Source organism: Eufriesea mexicana, unplaced genomic scaffold (assembly GCF_001483705.2).
Source record: "Eufriesea mexicana isolate 0111107269 unplaced genomic scaffold, ASM148370v2 scaffold32, whole genome shotgun sequence".
NCBI classification, from domain to species: Eukaryota; Metazoa; Arthropoda; class Insecta; order Hymenoptera; family Apidae; genus Eufriesea; species Eufriesea mexicana.
Genome location: NW_016908213.1, coordinates 385122 through 402897, shown reverse-complemented (window position 1 = coordinate 402897; position 17776 = coordinate 385122). Strand labels below are relative to the sequence as shown.

Below are 17776 nucleotides of genomic sequence, written 5' to 3'. Positions count from 1 at the left end.
CAATTTTGATTTCATTAACAAAGATTCGAAGGAGGATTTTAAATATGCAATTTCATTTTTAGTAACGGAATAGATATCCGAATTCTAATTTTATTGCGGAAAGGTGTGAAGTAGAATTTGCAACGTCCAATTTTGCTTGTACTAATTAAGATCCAGGAAAGGAATTTAAAATTTCTAATTTTATTTTTAGTAACGAAAAGTCAAAGAAATATTTAAATATCCGAATTCTAATTTTATTCCAGAAAGGTGTAAAGTAGAATTTGGAACGTCCAATTTTAATTTTATTAATTAAGATCCAGGAAAAGAATTTAAAATTTCTGATTTTATTTTTAGTAACGAAAAGTCAAAGAAAAATTTAGATATCCAAATTCTAATTTTATTCCAGGAAGGTGTGAAGTAGAATTTGAAACGTCCAATTTTAATTTTACTAATTAAGATCCAGGAAAAGAATTTAAAATTTCTAATTTTATTTTTAGTACCGGAAAGTCAAAGAAATATTTAGATATCCGAATTCTAATTTCATTATTTACGAATGATGCAATTAAGATGATCTCATTGACACAAATCATGCAGCTTAAAGAATTTACCAAAGAACCCCTATCCTCCCTATCCTCAGTGTAACTTTAAAGTTACATACCTGTATTCCCATTTTCCAATATTTAAAAAATTTGTATTTTCAATAATTTCTAATATCTCCGATTCATATTCACTTTTCTAATATTTTACTGAATCCAGTTATCACCCTCGAATTTCCCAATCAACCCTAATCAACCTTCACACAATTATCACTTAGCAATCCTCGATTCTCAGAACTTTAATTAACCCACAAACCTACAATCGCTATTTAATCCCTCTCAAAATCGCACTGAAACAAAATTCAGATTTCCTGATTGCAGAGAATTAAGAAAACTCCCTCTGGCTCCTGTATATCTCTCGAAAACCCAATGATTAACCCGAAACCAATTCAGCTGAAATTATTTCCCACTTTTGTTGCATTCGCGTGCGCCTCGTATTGCCATAACAACTTGAAACAGTCGGGACAGGTATCGTTATTCGCAAATAAATCCTCTGTCAGAAGATTAATACAAATGGCGGATTAAATGGACTGACATCTCCCAGCCAACTGGTGCTCGCAATCAATATGGAATCGTTCGGTTTGCTTTCGAGATAGTCGATGAGCAACGAATCGAACAAACGTTGCACAAACGCGTGTGCCGAATAGATGCAATAATAGTAGGACGAATCGAAGACGCCTTTTAACCGCGTAATTGACCGCGTTTCCGTTTCTGTTCCAGTGCAACCCAAATCCGTACGTGTCATCGACGCGACCAGGGACAAGCCGTTAAGCACCGGCACCACTTTAGGGCCTATAAACGAAGGCTCGATGATTTCCTTGTTCTGCGAGAGCAGCGAAGGGAAACCAGTGCCTACGGTCGAGTGGTACAAGAACGACCAGCTATTGGAAGGTAAGATTTACGAAGGTTTACCACGATTTATGATACCGGTTTTTCATCCCTTCTTTGTTCACCACTCCGCGAGTTTTCAGTGCTTTTCGAGCGACCCGATGACAAATTTTTATGCCGTTATTAATACCTATTTCGCATTAACTGCTTCCTCGTAGCAAATTTTCCACGTGGCTAATATTCTGCTGAAAATAATTTCGCTCTTTGTTCGATCAAAAATTTGCTCGGTGAAAAATGGGCGAAAATTTAATTAAATTCTGTGCGAATTTGGATCCTTGTTTAAGCAAGAATTTGAAAAATGGATAAAAGTTTATTTAGATCGAACCGGTATATAAATGAATTTTTCAATATTTTAGAGTAATAATGAATTTTTAAATATTTTAGAGTAATAATGAATTTTTAAATATTCGATATTCCATATAAATTTGTAGATTGACCTCGGTAGATTTTATACCGTGATAAAAATTTGTTGAATATTTCATATGGATTCGTAGATTGAACAGGTACCAAAAATTTACTTGGCTATCATAGAATCGCCGTGGAACTCTATGTATTCCTTTAATTAAAGTATTCGAGTATTTCATGTGTGTGATGTATCACTGTCAAACACATTTCACCACCGAATGCTGCATTCGCTAAAAACACGGTCTCACACTCGTCACGGGTTCCATTACAATAGAAACCATCGCTCTTGTTGTCTATCTAGTTACAAGCGAATCACACTTTACATCAAGCTATGCAAACTCGGGGTATCTAGATACTCGAATTGTAATCCTGGGATCATTGGGGTAGGTCTTGATCCACGTAACGCGATTTCTCTTTGATAGCTACCACGTAGCCTATGAGTAATCGAGCTTGAAAATTTCGGCGAACATGCATCCGTGAAATAGCATAGTCATTTCCGACATCTGATCGGTAATAATAATAATAGTGAATTAGAAATAAAAAGTAACGCAAATTCGTTTAATCGCAGCGTGCGATATACTCGCGAAGAGGACTTCCTCGAAAAAATGTTTCCACGATGACAAAGGATTGAGCTTTAAAACGTGCCACGTTTGTAGCTGCTCAAATATTTCTGTTCATTGTTCGCAATATTTTTTCTGAACGCGTTTTTCGTTAACCGTGCAACGATTATAAGCTATGTACACGTGCAGACCGATATTATCCTTTTTCACGCGAATGCTCTGCAAAGAATGCTGTAACAACGTCGAAAATTCATAACGTGTACTACTGCTGAACAATCTGGTATCTCATGGATTTGTTTCAAAATTGCAATATGTATTCTGCATTCTTTTGTTACTGAAAAAAATATTCCCCTTTTTCTTTCTTTTTTCACCTAAAAAATTATTCGATATCGAGTCTTTATAATAATATATTAAGTTACAGTTTTTATTATTTTTGTTAGATTATTATATAGTATTTTAAATTCATTGCATTTTGGACTATTTTTAATTTTATTATTTAATTTATTTAATATGTTATACGCGAGAAGAGGGGTCATGAAGTAGCGAGAGTAAGAATTAATTTATGAAGAATGAGTTAATACGTAATTAAAAATTATTAGAAGGGTTTAGGCTTCCACTTCATTCATTTTTAGGATTGTACGTGATGACAGAAAAATGATGATATACGACGAACAGTATTTCGTTTAGAAGTGGAAAAATTAGTCATTGTAGTTCCATATCTTTATGGGCCCATATTTCTGCCAATTTGCTCGTTCTAACACCAGAGACGTGTCTACTTGGACTACTGATTAATCAATTTTACGATCTCGCTATATCATGATCTGTAGCATATGAAGCAGCGCGAACATCTTCCAGAACACATTCGTTATCGCGAATCACATTCGTCATAAATCACACTGTAAATCACTAATTGTTCCAGTTTCTCAGCTTAATTATTAGATCCCGTATAGTCTAACATACGACAGACATTTCGATTCTCAGGCAATTGCTAGCTATCTATAGAGACCTTAGTTAAGAAATTTTAAAGATAAAAAATTCTCAAATATTTGTATATTCTCAATTCTCAAATTCTCAAGTATTTGTATAGTCTAACATACGGCAGACATTTCGATTCTCAGGCAATTGGTAGCTATCTATAGAGACCTTAGTTATGAAATTTTTAAAATAAAAAATTCTCAAAATAATAAAATTTCACTTTCTAACATTTTCATTTTTATATAGTACCCATCTCACCAACGATATATATACACCCACATACCTGATAACGATATACTCATCGCATTTATCACAATCCACCATTAAAAATTGTACAATATCTTCAAAAAACTTGGACCAATAAAATTCGCCATTTAACCCTTTTACTGTCAGCTCAAGTTATTATACATGATGTATACAAAGAAATGGTTCAACAATTTCGAAGACCACATTCCTTCGCATAATTAATTTTTTCTATTAATTAAAATTAAAATTTAATTACAATTTAATTATACTTCTTTCACTATTAATACTTTGTACATAAACAGTGGCAATTTTCGCATAAATCTCGCGAGCATGTGCATTCGCAATTTACACTGTCACTAAAAGGGTTAATCGTGTATACAGTGTAAAAATACTGTAACCTCCGGTTGTCAAAAATCACCACCCCATTGTCACTATGCGACACACGCGGCGGGACGCGTGGTCCATTGGCGTCGCTGCGGGATCCCTGGAAATCGGTCCGAGCGATCGAGGTCCCATGTTCCACTGAATCAGACACTCGGTCCAGGAACACATCTAAACGCGTTTATTCGGCCGTGTTTCAGCGAACAGTTCGACGACGGTGGCCGAGAACGGGATCGGGAACGGGAGCAGCCTGCTGCAGATGCAAATCACACGCGACGAGCTGAATGCAACTTTCACGTGTAAAGTCAACAGTACAACGCTCGTCGAGCCGCTGTCTGTCGACGTGAAGCTGGATGTTCACGGTAAGCATACATGTGTGCACGTGTGGCCGCGATCCAGACACCATTGTCCACGAAAAGTGAATCACTCGAGGCGATAAGCGGTTCTTTATCGACGTCTCGATCGGGATAGGAGACCTGGAATAATCCCCGGTGAACTTGAACTCGGAATCGTGTATTCGTTTATCTGGGCATCTCGTCTCGTGGCCCCTTCGAGTCCGAAGAGGGAGCCTCGAAAGGGTGTGAAATACGATCCCCTTGTGTGTTTTCTCTGGCTTTCTTTTCGTGCGTGCCTGTCCCATTGTTTCCGTTGAAATCGAGCCCCTTTTACGAAACACAGAATCGTTCTGACCATCGCGAAATTGAATTTATGCCTTTTCCAAACTTCTCTAGCTTTTCGTCTTTTTTCGTCCTCCTTTCCTTTTCTTTTTCTTCTATGCGACATTCTATGATTACGTTTGAAATCGAAGCTTCTTTTCACGTAAAGGGGAGGTGTATTGAAAAATAATTTGAGAATTTGTTTCCACCCGGTGTGTATTAGGTGTGAAAAATAATTTGAGAATTTGTTTCCACCCGGTGTGTAAAGGATCTCGTGAAAAGTGAAAAATAATTTTCTTTTCTTTATATATATATTTCATAATAATTAGGATTTTGGAATTGAGAGACTTCATTTAATTAGATCACATATATATGTAGGATTGTTGGGTGACAGCAAAATGGCGGTGATAAATAATAAAAATATGGTTAATCGAGAATTAATTTAAAACTTATTCTAAACGCTATGACCTCTTACATTGACTATCTCTCAAAGAACTGTGTCGTTTTCACCCTTGCACCCTTATTTAACCCTTAAAGAAGGGTGAGAATTGAAAAATTTTCTGCTATACGACTGATAATAGTTTTTGAACACTAAATAATTAACACATAGAATTATTTAATTTCGATACCTCGCACACTGTTACATTACTTTAAAATTGATATATTAATTAATGTCGAGTTTCGAAATTTTATTAAATGGCGACTGAAGGGCGCCTCTCGAGGGTTAAAACAAAGGGTTAAACCCTGCACTCTGTCTTCTTTCATACTCATGCTCTCTTTCTCAATCACGTATTTCTCACACACTTCTCACATTCTTGCCCTCGGTGGTTCACGTATCCTAAACACTCAGATGCATTTCGCTCTCCACTTGCATTCGACGTTACCATAAATATCATGAAGTTCATACGATCTTTTCACAATCTTTGCAATCCTTGCAAACCCGAGATCTCTGTTTATTATCCTCTATTTTCTATTTATTCTACGGTCGTACCTACGCAAGAGGTACTGTCACAGGTGGTGACCTTACACCCTAATCACGCTATGCTCACCATTCCCACATATATTGAATATAAATGAGCAATAATTTGTCTATATTCTCTCCACCCTTTAAATTTTCTCATTTATCAAATTTCTGCGAAATTTTGAATTTTTATTTTGCCTAATTCATGCTTTATATTTCATACTCGGCTGTTGGAAAATTCACGCAGCTCGTGCGATTTAATAGATAATATCCATCGACGTGACCCCAAGCAACGTGAACCGAAGAGCTGAATGATCGCATCTGTGGTACTTATATGTACCTTGTATCCATCGATTATATCGCAATCTGCACTGGCCACTATACCATACTTTCGAACGGCTATGGCACCTCTACACCGAGACAAAATGAAAGTTAAATTGTTCCCATGAACGTGTCTTCGCTGTGCTGGTATCGGTAGCTGTTCCAAAGACGAGCACACGTGGTTCGAGCAGGAAGATTAAATTATAAATTACGATTCGTCTAGCTCTAACGATAACGGGCGTGATGGAAGATTAATGTTTTTGGATACAGTGATACAAGAAGTTTCAACGCGCGATCAATTTCAGAGGAAAGTTTTGAAAGTTAAGCATGATCTATGAATTACAAACGAAGTGAAAGGGAATGAACCGTCAGTAAATTATGATCTCGTTGGTTCCACTCATAAATCATGCCTGGTAGAAGCGTTAAAAAAGTCTCTTTCGCTGTGTCTTTCATTAAAACTAAGGTCGTTAAAATTCGTGTGAACCGGGCGTAGCCATCCCTTTAATATCTCCATTCAATCCCTTGCTTTTATCTGTTTCTTTTATTTTCCGTCTTTTTCCCTTTTTCTTATTTTCCCACTTCCCCCCCAGTCGACACCGGGAACAAGCGCGAGCATTTTACCCTAACGCGTGAGATTATTTTTTTCCTCTTTAATGGCCCATGAAAAATGACGCATCTGTCTAATGAATATCAGCCAGGACAGCTTTCCCTTAATGCGATTCCTTCCAATTTATTTCCGTCAGCTTCCTTCTCCTTGATTTTATCCTCTTCAATTTACCCCTTTCTTCGTCTTAATTTCCTTTAATTCGCCTCTGTCGAGTAATTATCATTTATTCGTGGTAATGGTACCGGGTAATCGTGAAACAGCGAGTGAAATAATATTTTTAATATTTTATTCCAAATTTCTCACGATCCTATCGAATTTTAGGATTATTCCGAATTTCTTGGTCGTAATTACGAAGTAAATTTTCCTTAGCAAAAGAATTTTATGACTATTGTTACGACTTGTAAATTATAATTTATTTTATCGCAATCCTGAAATACAATTATTCCAAGGAAAATAATTTTTAAATATTTTTCTTAATGGCCTCTTCTAAACGTATTTTTTAATCGATAATTTCTTGACCCAGTGGGGTTAAATTTTACTGCTATTATTACGACTCATAAATCACCATTCTCTTTATCGTGATAGTGAGACACATTTTTGCGAGCGAAATAATTTTTTCGGTATCCCATAATGGTTCCTTGATGTATTTCTTAATCGATAATTTCTTGACCCAGTAGATACGAATTTCGTGATTATCGCGGTTCATAAATCATAATTTCTTTACCGTGTGATTTCATTGGTGGACATTTAATAATATGTCGCGAATTTGTCTCGGAGATAGTCATCTTTAATTACGTTAAAAGAGAAGAGATGCCATTAACACAATATCGTGTCTGATATCTAGAACGTATAACGCTGGAGGGTTAATATTAAGTATGGATCACTGTAGCGCAACTAGGAATGTCTGATCTATATCAGTCCGTAACTACTGACTAGGATTAGCTGATATGTAGCGACGTGATTTAGGACAGTTGTCGATGGTAATGTAAATGAAATACTACTATATATTATGTTGTCAAATGGAATATATCCTACTTGTTAATCAATGATATTAACCATGTTATTAATCGATCATTTGAAAATCCTTGTGAAAATATACAATGATACTTCGATTATTTAAATTATATTACATATTTTTACACATTTTGCGTACATATATTTCAGTTTAGAACGGTTCATACAGAACACGATTTACTGTAAAAGTTAGTAGCTATTTTCGGTCATAATATCACTATGACAAAATGTGCAGTGATAACTATAAAAATGTAACATTAAGATTATAATAAAATATTCTGATAAAGAATATAATAATAGGATAAATTTCGGTACAATCTTTTTCTACAGTCAAATTTCGGGAAATTGGAAGAATTTGATAATTTGTTATTCAAAAAAATTAAAGGATCTCACCTAATTTTTTCCTGAAAAGTAAAAATTCTAGAAATCAATTAATTCTTTCAGGGAAGTGTTGGGAATTTCGAGGAGGAAATAGCCAAATGATTAACGTGCAGGGAAGTAACTGTATTCAGTTATACAGCAATTGTATTTATGAAGGTTTAATATACGTGAAATTTATACAAATGAAATACTAGAGTCTTGTTTAATGCCACTGTGGGCCACAATATATAATATATCCGTACTGTTCCTGATTTGAGAGTGAAGAGCTTCAAGGGACAGCAGGCCCCTTTAAACCCCCAAAACCGACCCCTTGAAGTCCAAAGGTCGGTATTGACCTACAACCTATAACAGGCTTGTCGTCATCGTTGAATGGGCGTAGCTGACTTCCAACAGGAAGTTTCTAAAGATCGATTAATTAAACTCTAATATTAATAAATTAGATAGTTAGGCAAAATCATTTTAGAAAAATTCTAAAAATCTTTTAAATAATTCTTCAAATAACTCCAAAATTTCAACCCTCTGTCATAAGCAAGCTGCCATCAAAATTCCTACAAAAGTCCTAAAGAGTGCCCAATAATACTGTCAATATATTTTTAGGAATACTTAAAAGTCAGCTGAAAATTATAAATCATATCCAATCCATTCAATCCGTCAAGACGAACACTCAAATTATTACACGACTCTCAAAAACACGATTGCAAGAAATCTCCTCGATCCGTTACCCATCACGCGTATAATCACCTGTCGATTGGTTAACGATTACAAAATACTCGACGTGTTCGGGGCAATTGGCAATTATCAGGGCTGAATAAGTAAAATCCAGGCGATCTGTTCGGGGATCGCCTCGTGGCACGAAAATCGCGGGAAGATAGGATCGAACACGAACGAGATTAAAGAATGAAGAATCGTCGACGGGCACCGTAGATTAGAATAATTTATCGCGGCACTGATACACGCTTCTCGCGTGCCCCGCCGCGAAACAAATCGCGCGGCCAGCTATTGCCACAACGAGCCGACGGTGTCCCTATCCAAAAAGTTTTCCACCGTGTCTTCCACGTCCGCGTGAACTTTCCGCAGTTATATCCGGCCATGGAACGACCGGCAGAAACACAAAACCGTCCGTAACGACGACTAGATTAAGAGTTAAAGTTCCGAAAGGCTCGTTTCCCTTCGCCCGAGTTTCGTTGCTTTCCAACAGCTTTCGCGTCCTATCGTTTCCTCGTCAGACCCTAGTAACGTTATCGAGGGGGAAAGAAATTTTGATTTATGGTGGTATTAGAAGGGTTTCCCACGGAATTCTGTCGAGACTCGGAGTATTTTATTGTTACGTGTTCGAAGGATGATAGCACGAGTTTGGGTAGCTGAGCTGAGGTAGAAGGGTGCCTCAGGTGGATGGATAGCGAGCTGGAATTTGAATAATTGTTACGAGGGATGATAAAGCGATTTGGATCTTGAGTTGTATACTTTGCTTCGCTGTGTGATTGGGTCTGTGGTAGAGTGAGGAATTTTTGGAGGTTTGATAATGGATCTGGGTGGTGGCTAGGGGTCCATGCTATATGAACTACTCACTGCTCAAATCGATTAACTCCACTTTTTGAAAAATCTTAAATTTAAGTGTCAAAGCACTTGGTATAGTCGTAACTTTTTATATTTGTAATAACATTCCCTGATAATTCAGATTAACACCATTATACGACAAAAATTTGTTGACCACCGAATAATAAATAATTTATTTCAGAGGTCACTTTGATTAACTTCGTACTCTAATGTAAATCGTTGCAATAATGCCACTCAAATGCACTAGCAAGCCATGAATGATAACGGTGAATTTTTTAGTGCCGTCTTATCAGAATTTAAGTAAAATTTAGTCAAATTTAAATTTATTACTTTTTCACTTGCCAAATCGATTAACTCTACCAGTAACATAAAAATAGTAACATTACTAACGATTACCTGTTGGCTATTTTTTCTTATAAATTTTATATACCGTTAGATGAAAGTTACATTTGTATTTATGCATTCTACGATATTTATTTCGATTTAAATTGTAAAGGGAATTTTAAAAAACAATATACATTATTTCATTGCATTTCTCCACTTTTGTGCAGTGAACGACTCATATATAGGTGCTAACAATATTGTCCAAAACTTTTTCTCTGATTGGAAGAGTTTATTTTCTTAAAAACGAATGGTTAATGATAATTATTAATAAAACTATTGTTAATAAAATTGTTAATAAAAATATTTTATTAAATTGACAAAGTTCAGAAGTTAATTTAAGTTTCCAATTTTGGAAACTTAATACGAAGCTAACCCTTCGCATTGAACAATATAATTAGAGTGATGGATTTGAGAAAAGGTTTCAGTAGCTACGATAACGAATTCTGATGATACGATATCTCATATTTTACTAAAAAAAGAATATTCCAAACGAATGTAGGAAAATCTATAAAATTCGTAGAAAGATTAAAGAAAGATTTGAAGATTTCCAAGAAAATTTGCTTGAAGAAATCCACAAGTTGATCGGAATGTATAAAATGGGGAAGGTACTTTCGAATTTCCCTAAAATCCCTTTTTCTTTTTCGCATAAATTCCATTCGCTCGTCACCGAGAAATCAAAGAAAAGAGAGAAAGAATTCGAACGGACTATTTTAACACCATCGAAGAAAATATCTGAAACGAGCTAGATGTAGATAATCGAAAAGAATCGGACAGCTGTCAAAGAAAATTCGTATCCACCAATTACGATCCCAACCTCGCGTTCCTGTATAATTTACCCTCGCAGATAGACTCGGCGCTGGTTTAACGAGTAAATAATTTGACAGGGATAATTATGGCGATAGAGGGGGCGGGCACACACGGCAGGTTCTCCGGCCCGTTCATGTGCAAACGTGAGACGTACGTTGCCTTAAAGGCGAATAAGTCGGTACTTTGAGTGGTGGAAACCGGAGAGAGTTTGTCGTGTACCCGGCGAAGTAATTCTCCTTTTACAAAGTGTCGAGGGATTATCCCGAAGGAAAGAACAGACGAGGCGATGAAAGACTTTGACGCGGCGTATCCGATGTTCGGGGAAATCACAAATTGTCACGGGACCGGCACGTTTCCGTGTCTTTGACACGCAACCGAGGGTCTGCTGTCGTCACTGTAGGCGAACCTGTCATTCGGATGCGGTTAGATCGAGACGAAAGCGTGGATTGATGTTTAGGTACGTCTTATTTCTCCGTGACTTCTGTGCGCGATGTAGCTTCGGATGCTCCAGGATTTCACGTGGTCTCGTTGGAGTTAAAGCGTAATTCAGATATTTCGAAATTTCATTATTTCTTGATGGAGTCTTTGGTAAATACAGTTTGGAATATTTTTGGAATTTTAAATGGTCTAGTTGCTGTTGCAATAATGAATCAATTATTGTAAATTGTCACAATTGTAGCATAAGTTTCTTATTCAGAGCAGTGTTATTTGTTACTGTAGTAGCATAGGTTGGATATTTTAACTGTTCTAAGTTTTTAATAAATCTTTGGGAAATACAATTTGGAAAGTTTTTAGAATTTTAGATGGTCTAGTTGCTGTTGCAATAATGGATCAATTATTGTAAATTGTCACAATTGTAGCATAAGTTTCTTATTCAGAGGAGTGTTATTTGTTATTATAGTAGCATAGATGGATGTTTTAGGTGTTTTATATTTTTAATGAAGTTTTTGGTAAATATACCTTGGAATATTTTTAGGATTTGATATGGTTTAGTTGCTGTTGCAATAATGGATCAATTATTATAAATTGTCACAATTGTAGCATAAGTTTGTTATTCAGAGGAGTCTTATTTGTTATTATAATAGTATAGGTTGAATATTTTAGGTGTTGTAAGATTTTAATAAAGTCTTTGGTAAATACAGTTTGAAATATTTTTGCAGTTTGAGGTGGTCTGCTGTTGCCATAATGAATCAATTATAATACATTATTTCAGTTGTAACATAAGTTGGTTATTCGGATGAGTCTTGTTATTATAGTATTATAAGTTGGATATTTTAGTCGTTTTAAGTTTTTAATAAAGTCTTTGGTAAATACAGTTTGAAGTGTTTTTAGGATTTTAGATGGTCTAGTTGCTGTTGCAATAATGGATCAATTATTATAAATTGTCACAATTGTAGCATAAGTTTCTTATTCAGAGGAGTTTTACTTGTCACTATAGTAGCATAGGTTGGATATTTTAGGTATTCTATGCTTTTATTAAGTTATTATAGTACCATAAATTGGATATTTTAGGTGCTCTAAGTTTTCAATAAAATCTTTGGTAAATACAATTTGGAATGTTTTTAAGATTTGAGATGATCCATTTACTGTAGCAGCAATGGATCAGTTGTAGCATAAGTTGGTTACTCAAAGGAGTCTTATTTGTTATTATAATTTTTAGTTTATCCTACTAAATTTTCGGAACGAATGATCTAAATGTGAAACAATTTTAAAATATTTTTCGTGGTCTTAAAAATATACAAGGCAACCCAATTCTCTCACTAAGTTTGTCTCGTGTTATCGAATCATTATGCAATCTTAAGTGACTTTAAATATGTTTACACTCCACTACCAAAATTTATCTGCTATTATTTACTATATTTATTTGCGTATATTTGTCTCGAGAAATTGTACCTATTAAAATTTGTACGAACTCCGTGCCTATTTGGAAATAAACCAGTAAACTCGTGTAATTTCGTCAAATACATTCCACCGAATATAGCTCTCGAAATGAGAGCAACTCTTTCAAATATTTTTACCAATAAACCACTCTTTTGCAAATACCGAAGCTCGAAAAGGTCGACATGTGCAATATTAATTAACGGACAAGCATATTCGAGAGACACGGAAAATTATGAATTAAAAATACATCGCAGGCAAAAATTCATAAAATTTCCACAGTGGCAAATCCACAAACGAAAGCTTGACATCGATTAAATGACGGATTTATATGAAAAACAACTCCTGTCAATTTTGTTATTTTTAATAATTATTAAACGTAGTTTTCAAATTTTAAAACTATTCATTTCCTGAATTATAGTACAACAAGTAAGACATATCGAAGACTGTAAATTTTCAAAAATTAATAAAATTGATCAGGATCGTGTTTAATATAAATCCTACGAATTTTGATTAAAATCGACTTTATTAAAACTGTCGTTGGTACGCATTTCTAAATGGGGCGATATTATTAACCGGGAAGTGACATTTTTAGAACGGCAAGCGGAAATTAAAGAAATATAAATTAAAGCTGGCACGAGGGATATTAAATCGGCAGATATTGAATTTGCAGATCGCGTATCGTTATTATTATACGATCGTCAAACCGTGCCAGCAGCGAATTCGGTATAATCTGGTTAATGATTATTTATTTATTCGTTAATGAAGGAATAATATTGCACCAGGTGACTCGCTGCAAGAGGAATGACGAATCCGTTTAATAATCGTTTCCAATTAAACTGCACAGCGTGTGTAATTAACGATGTAATATTTAGATTACTTCGAGTTTAATTAACAAAACCGGTACACGCATAATTTAACATACGATTCCTGAAAGACTCATTGTTGCGTAACCAGCTATTCTTCATACGTGTAATCCAGTTCATTTTCACTCGTAATTATATGTCTAAAATTGACTTTCATACGAAAACATTTTCGTAGATTTAATTCGCGTTGCTTGTAATAATAATTTCGCAATTGAAATTCTGATATGCTATGTTAGTATATCGATAAAATTACAAGTACAATTCGAGGTGGATTTATAATTAATCCCTTGAAATGCAAATAAAACGGAGTTCGATGCGTATGAAAAATACTATTTAACCCTTTGACTGGAGTATTTTATTATTCAAAGCATATGAGAACTCTGGTCACCAGTGACCACCGTGTCGTCACAGGAGAAACCGTGACGAGTCATATATGACCAACGTGGCAGTCAAAATGTTAAATTCTACCATACATTTCTAATTTACCACTGCAATAGATACTTATTTCGTCTAACATTCCAATCCTTATTGCTAGTTAAACAATAATGGTTCTTAGTACTCGACGTTCTATTTGATACTATAGCGTAGGAATTTCTCAAATCTTGCACGAGGTTCCAGAATTTGTGGAAAATAATTTGACTACTTTCCTTTATCTTCTGGAAAGTCAGTAAAATTAAGGAGAATTATTTTCTATACGAACTCTTCAATTTGGAATCAATTTTTCCATTCGAATAATGCATCTCTTCTCTTGAATTATTCTCAGAATACAATCAGAATTAAATTATTCTTAGTGATTCGATCGACTAAAATTGAAGATAATTGATGAAATTGAACGTACAGTTGTATTTGTGATATTTAATTGCAAGTTTCATATTCTGTCATATGTTCGTGCAATAAGTGTAATATATACGTATATTTAAATGTATTTACATAGTCATTACATAGTCGTATTCAAATTGCACAATAAGAAACTTGTATCGAAGGTAGCACTTCTTGCTGTCGATAGGAACTAAAACTCGGTTTGTGAAGTTGACTGTGATGAAGTGAACTTGATTGGAAACCATCTTGTGTAAGTAGGAATTGGCTGAAGCAAGATTAACCGATGTCGACAGAAGAATAATCGAAGGATGCTCGAAGGATCCTCGAAGGATTTAATGTTCCAAAATTGCTGAAATATTAACCGAAAGTTGAATAATTTCATTGTAAGATCGTGAATTATCAAATCTCTGGAATATCCATTTCCATCTTCATTAAATTAATGTCGCTTTTAATTAGTCGTTCGTTGGTATACATTTAATTAATGATCCTCAGATATTAGGAAGTTTTAATGAGAAGAATAAACGTAAATGAATCGATACTACTACCTCTCGCGTAATTGGACATTCTAACATAGTTTTCCATTTATATAGTTCAATATTTCAGTTCGTTATTTATCTAAAATTGAATTTGTAAAGGAATTGATTTAATTGTAAGAATTAAATTTAACAGTGGTATTTGGAAGTACATAATTAATATCACTCGTATAATTCGGTAATATTATGCTCTTATTACTCAGATTCTTTTAATAACTGTTTGAAATTTCATCATCAGTTCCATTACCTATTGACATTTCGCTGCGATTTAACAATATCTCCCAACAAGTATCAAGTTGCATGCACGTGAGTTTGATTGACGGACTGTATGCCGACTTAACAGTGTTAGTTAATTGCAGGTAGAAAATGTGTTCCTTCTTTAACCAGTTTGATGATATATTTCAGCAGAAAATCTGAATTAAATTGCAAATTTCCTAGTTTTTATTCTTGTTAGGGAATCTTGGTAATTTCTGTACTTGAGGTTTTAATGACTGTGTTTTTCTCGTGCATTTGCACACGAGATATTGCAAATCGAAGGCTTTCGACGCACAGCATATGTATAATAATAAAAGCTTGGAAATGACAAACTGAGGGAAATTCAGAAATTCTTGGAATAAAAAATATTTACAGTAATAAAAATATTAAAATTATTTTTCGTCACAATATTAATTACATTCGATATAATAAATAAGGATATTATATTATGTATATCGTAATCTTCGACCATGGAGGGTTAATATAATACGAAAATTCATTTTCTGTTGTTTCTTTACATAAATTAAAATTAATTTACTTTTAATATCGCCAAAAATCCAGGATCTTTAGAAAAGAACTAAAAATTCTGAAATTCTTCCAATAAAGAATATTTACAATAATAAAATCATCAAAATTATTTGTCGTCACAAAATTTATAGCATTCAATATAATAAATAAAGATATTATATTTTATATACCGTGATCTTCGGTTACAGAGGGTTAATAATAATACAAAAATTCTTTTTCACTCGATTCTTTACATAAATTAAAATTAATTTACTTTTAATATCGCCAAAAATCCAGGATCTTTAGAAAAGAACTAAAAATTCTGAAATTCTTCCAATAAAGAATATTTACAATAATAAAATCATCAAAATTATTTGTCGTCACAAAATTTATAGCATTCAATATAATAAATAAAGATATTATATTTTATATACCGTGATCTTCGGTTACAGAGGGTTAATAATAATACAAAAATTCTTTTTCACTCGATCCTTTACATAAATTAAAATTAATTTACTTTTAATATCGCCAAAAATCCAGGATCTTTAGAAAAGAACTAAAAATTCTGAAATTCTTCCAATAAAGAATATTTACAATAATAAAAACATCAAAATTATTTGTCGTCACAATATTAGCAGCATTCGATCTAATTAATAAACATATTGTTACGTATATCGTGATTTTAGATCATGAAGGGTTAATATAATACAAAAATTCCTTTTTACTCGATTCTGTACACAAATTAAAATTGATTCGTTTTTAATATCGCCAAAAATCCTCGATTAAAAATGTCTAGAAAAGAAACTGAAAATTTTGAAATTCTTCGAATAAAGAATATTTGCAATAATAGAAATACCAAAATTATTTTTCGTCGCGATATTCGCAACAGTTGATCTAATAAATGAAGATATTGATACGTATATCGTGATCTTAGATCATGGAGGGTTAATATAATACAAAAATTCCTTCTCACTCGATTCTGTGCAAAAATTAAAATTGATTCTCTTTTATACATCACTAAGAACCCTCGATCAAAAATCTCTAAAAACAAACTAAGACTAACTTTCTTTCTACATGAAAAAATCCTCGATAAATGGCCTCTAGGATCGAACTAAAATCGAATATTCTTCATGTCAAAAAATTCCCCATCGATAGCCCCGAGGAACAAACTAAAATTGGCTGCTCTTTATGTCAAACGATCCTCGATCAAAAGTCTCGAAGAGCAAACTAAAATCGATTGCTCTTTATGTCAAAGAGTCCTCGATCAAAAGTTTCCCGGAACAAACTAAAATTAGCCGCTCTTTACGCTAAAGAATTCTCGATTTGCAGTCTCGAAGTCTGCGGAACAAGCTAGAACTCGTTACTCTTTATGTCAAAATATCCGGGATCTAAAATCTCGAAGAACGTGCCACAATCGACTTGCTCTTTCCATGGAAAAGTAAAATGTCTCGACGAATCGAAACTGACAGTCTCCTCGTGTCAAAAAATCCGGAAAAATGTAAAATTTTTCCTCATTACGTGATCAATAATCGCGTAACCCGGTTTAATAATAATTATTACGAACTTACCGAACTTTCAAGCTACCCCGCAGCTTATCGATAGTACGCGTGACAACAAAATTCTTCCTTTTTCCCCTATTTTTCCTATTTTCTGTTTCGCTCTGACTTCCGCGTGAAAAATGTCTTCTCGCGTTGGAAACTTCGCGGATTTCACCTATGAGAACCGGTCGGCGATAGTTGCAGGTGAATTCGGTTATTGCGTATTTAGCTTGCCCTCTCTGCAGACGTAACCGGAATTCGCGAAACAACGCCATCGTGTAACACGCTGTTTCCATGCAAACTGGCTCGCCAGTTTTCATACACCATGCATGGTGGTCGCGTTTATACGGCCACGATTGCTCATAAATTACTCAAGATTACTAAGCGGCGTGCCACTGAATCGGCTTCCCATGGCTTTAATCGCACGCGAATAATGACCATTTTTATCCGCGAATTCAATGAAATGGCACTGCGCCGCCATTATCGAGCGCGTCGATAACCAATGCTCTTTTTGCCACGCTTCCATACAACCACTCTCTGATCGCTAATTATGGCTAATCCGATGCATTAATGGATTTGATTGGCTATTTCTTTGTCCTGTTTTTGATGCGGCTTTCTTTGGAGTGACGAAATCGCGTAGAAAATGATTCCTGTTTGATCGG

General features: G+C 34.5%; 1 protein-coding gene across 1 annotated transcript in view; it reads left to right on the top strand.

Annotated features, from left to right (window-relative positions):
* Nucleotides 1-1321: 1321 nt before the first annotated feature.
* LOC108553894 (hemicentin-2) overlaps nt 1322-17776 on the top strand; it is a 297689-nt gene continuing 281234 nt past the window's right edge. Inside the window, exons 1-2 of the mRNA XM_017908970.1 lie at nt 1322-1466; nt 4231-4392. Of these exons, the coding sequence (XP_017764459.1) occupies nt 1385-1466; nt 4231-4392 (244 nt within the window). The 5' untranslated portion in view covers nt 1322-1384. The remainder of the gene's footprint in view (nt 1467-4230; nt 4393-17776) is intronic.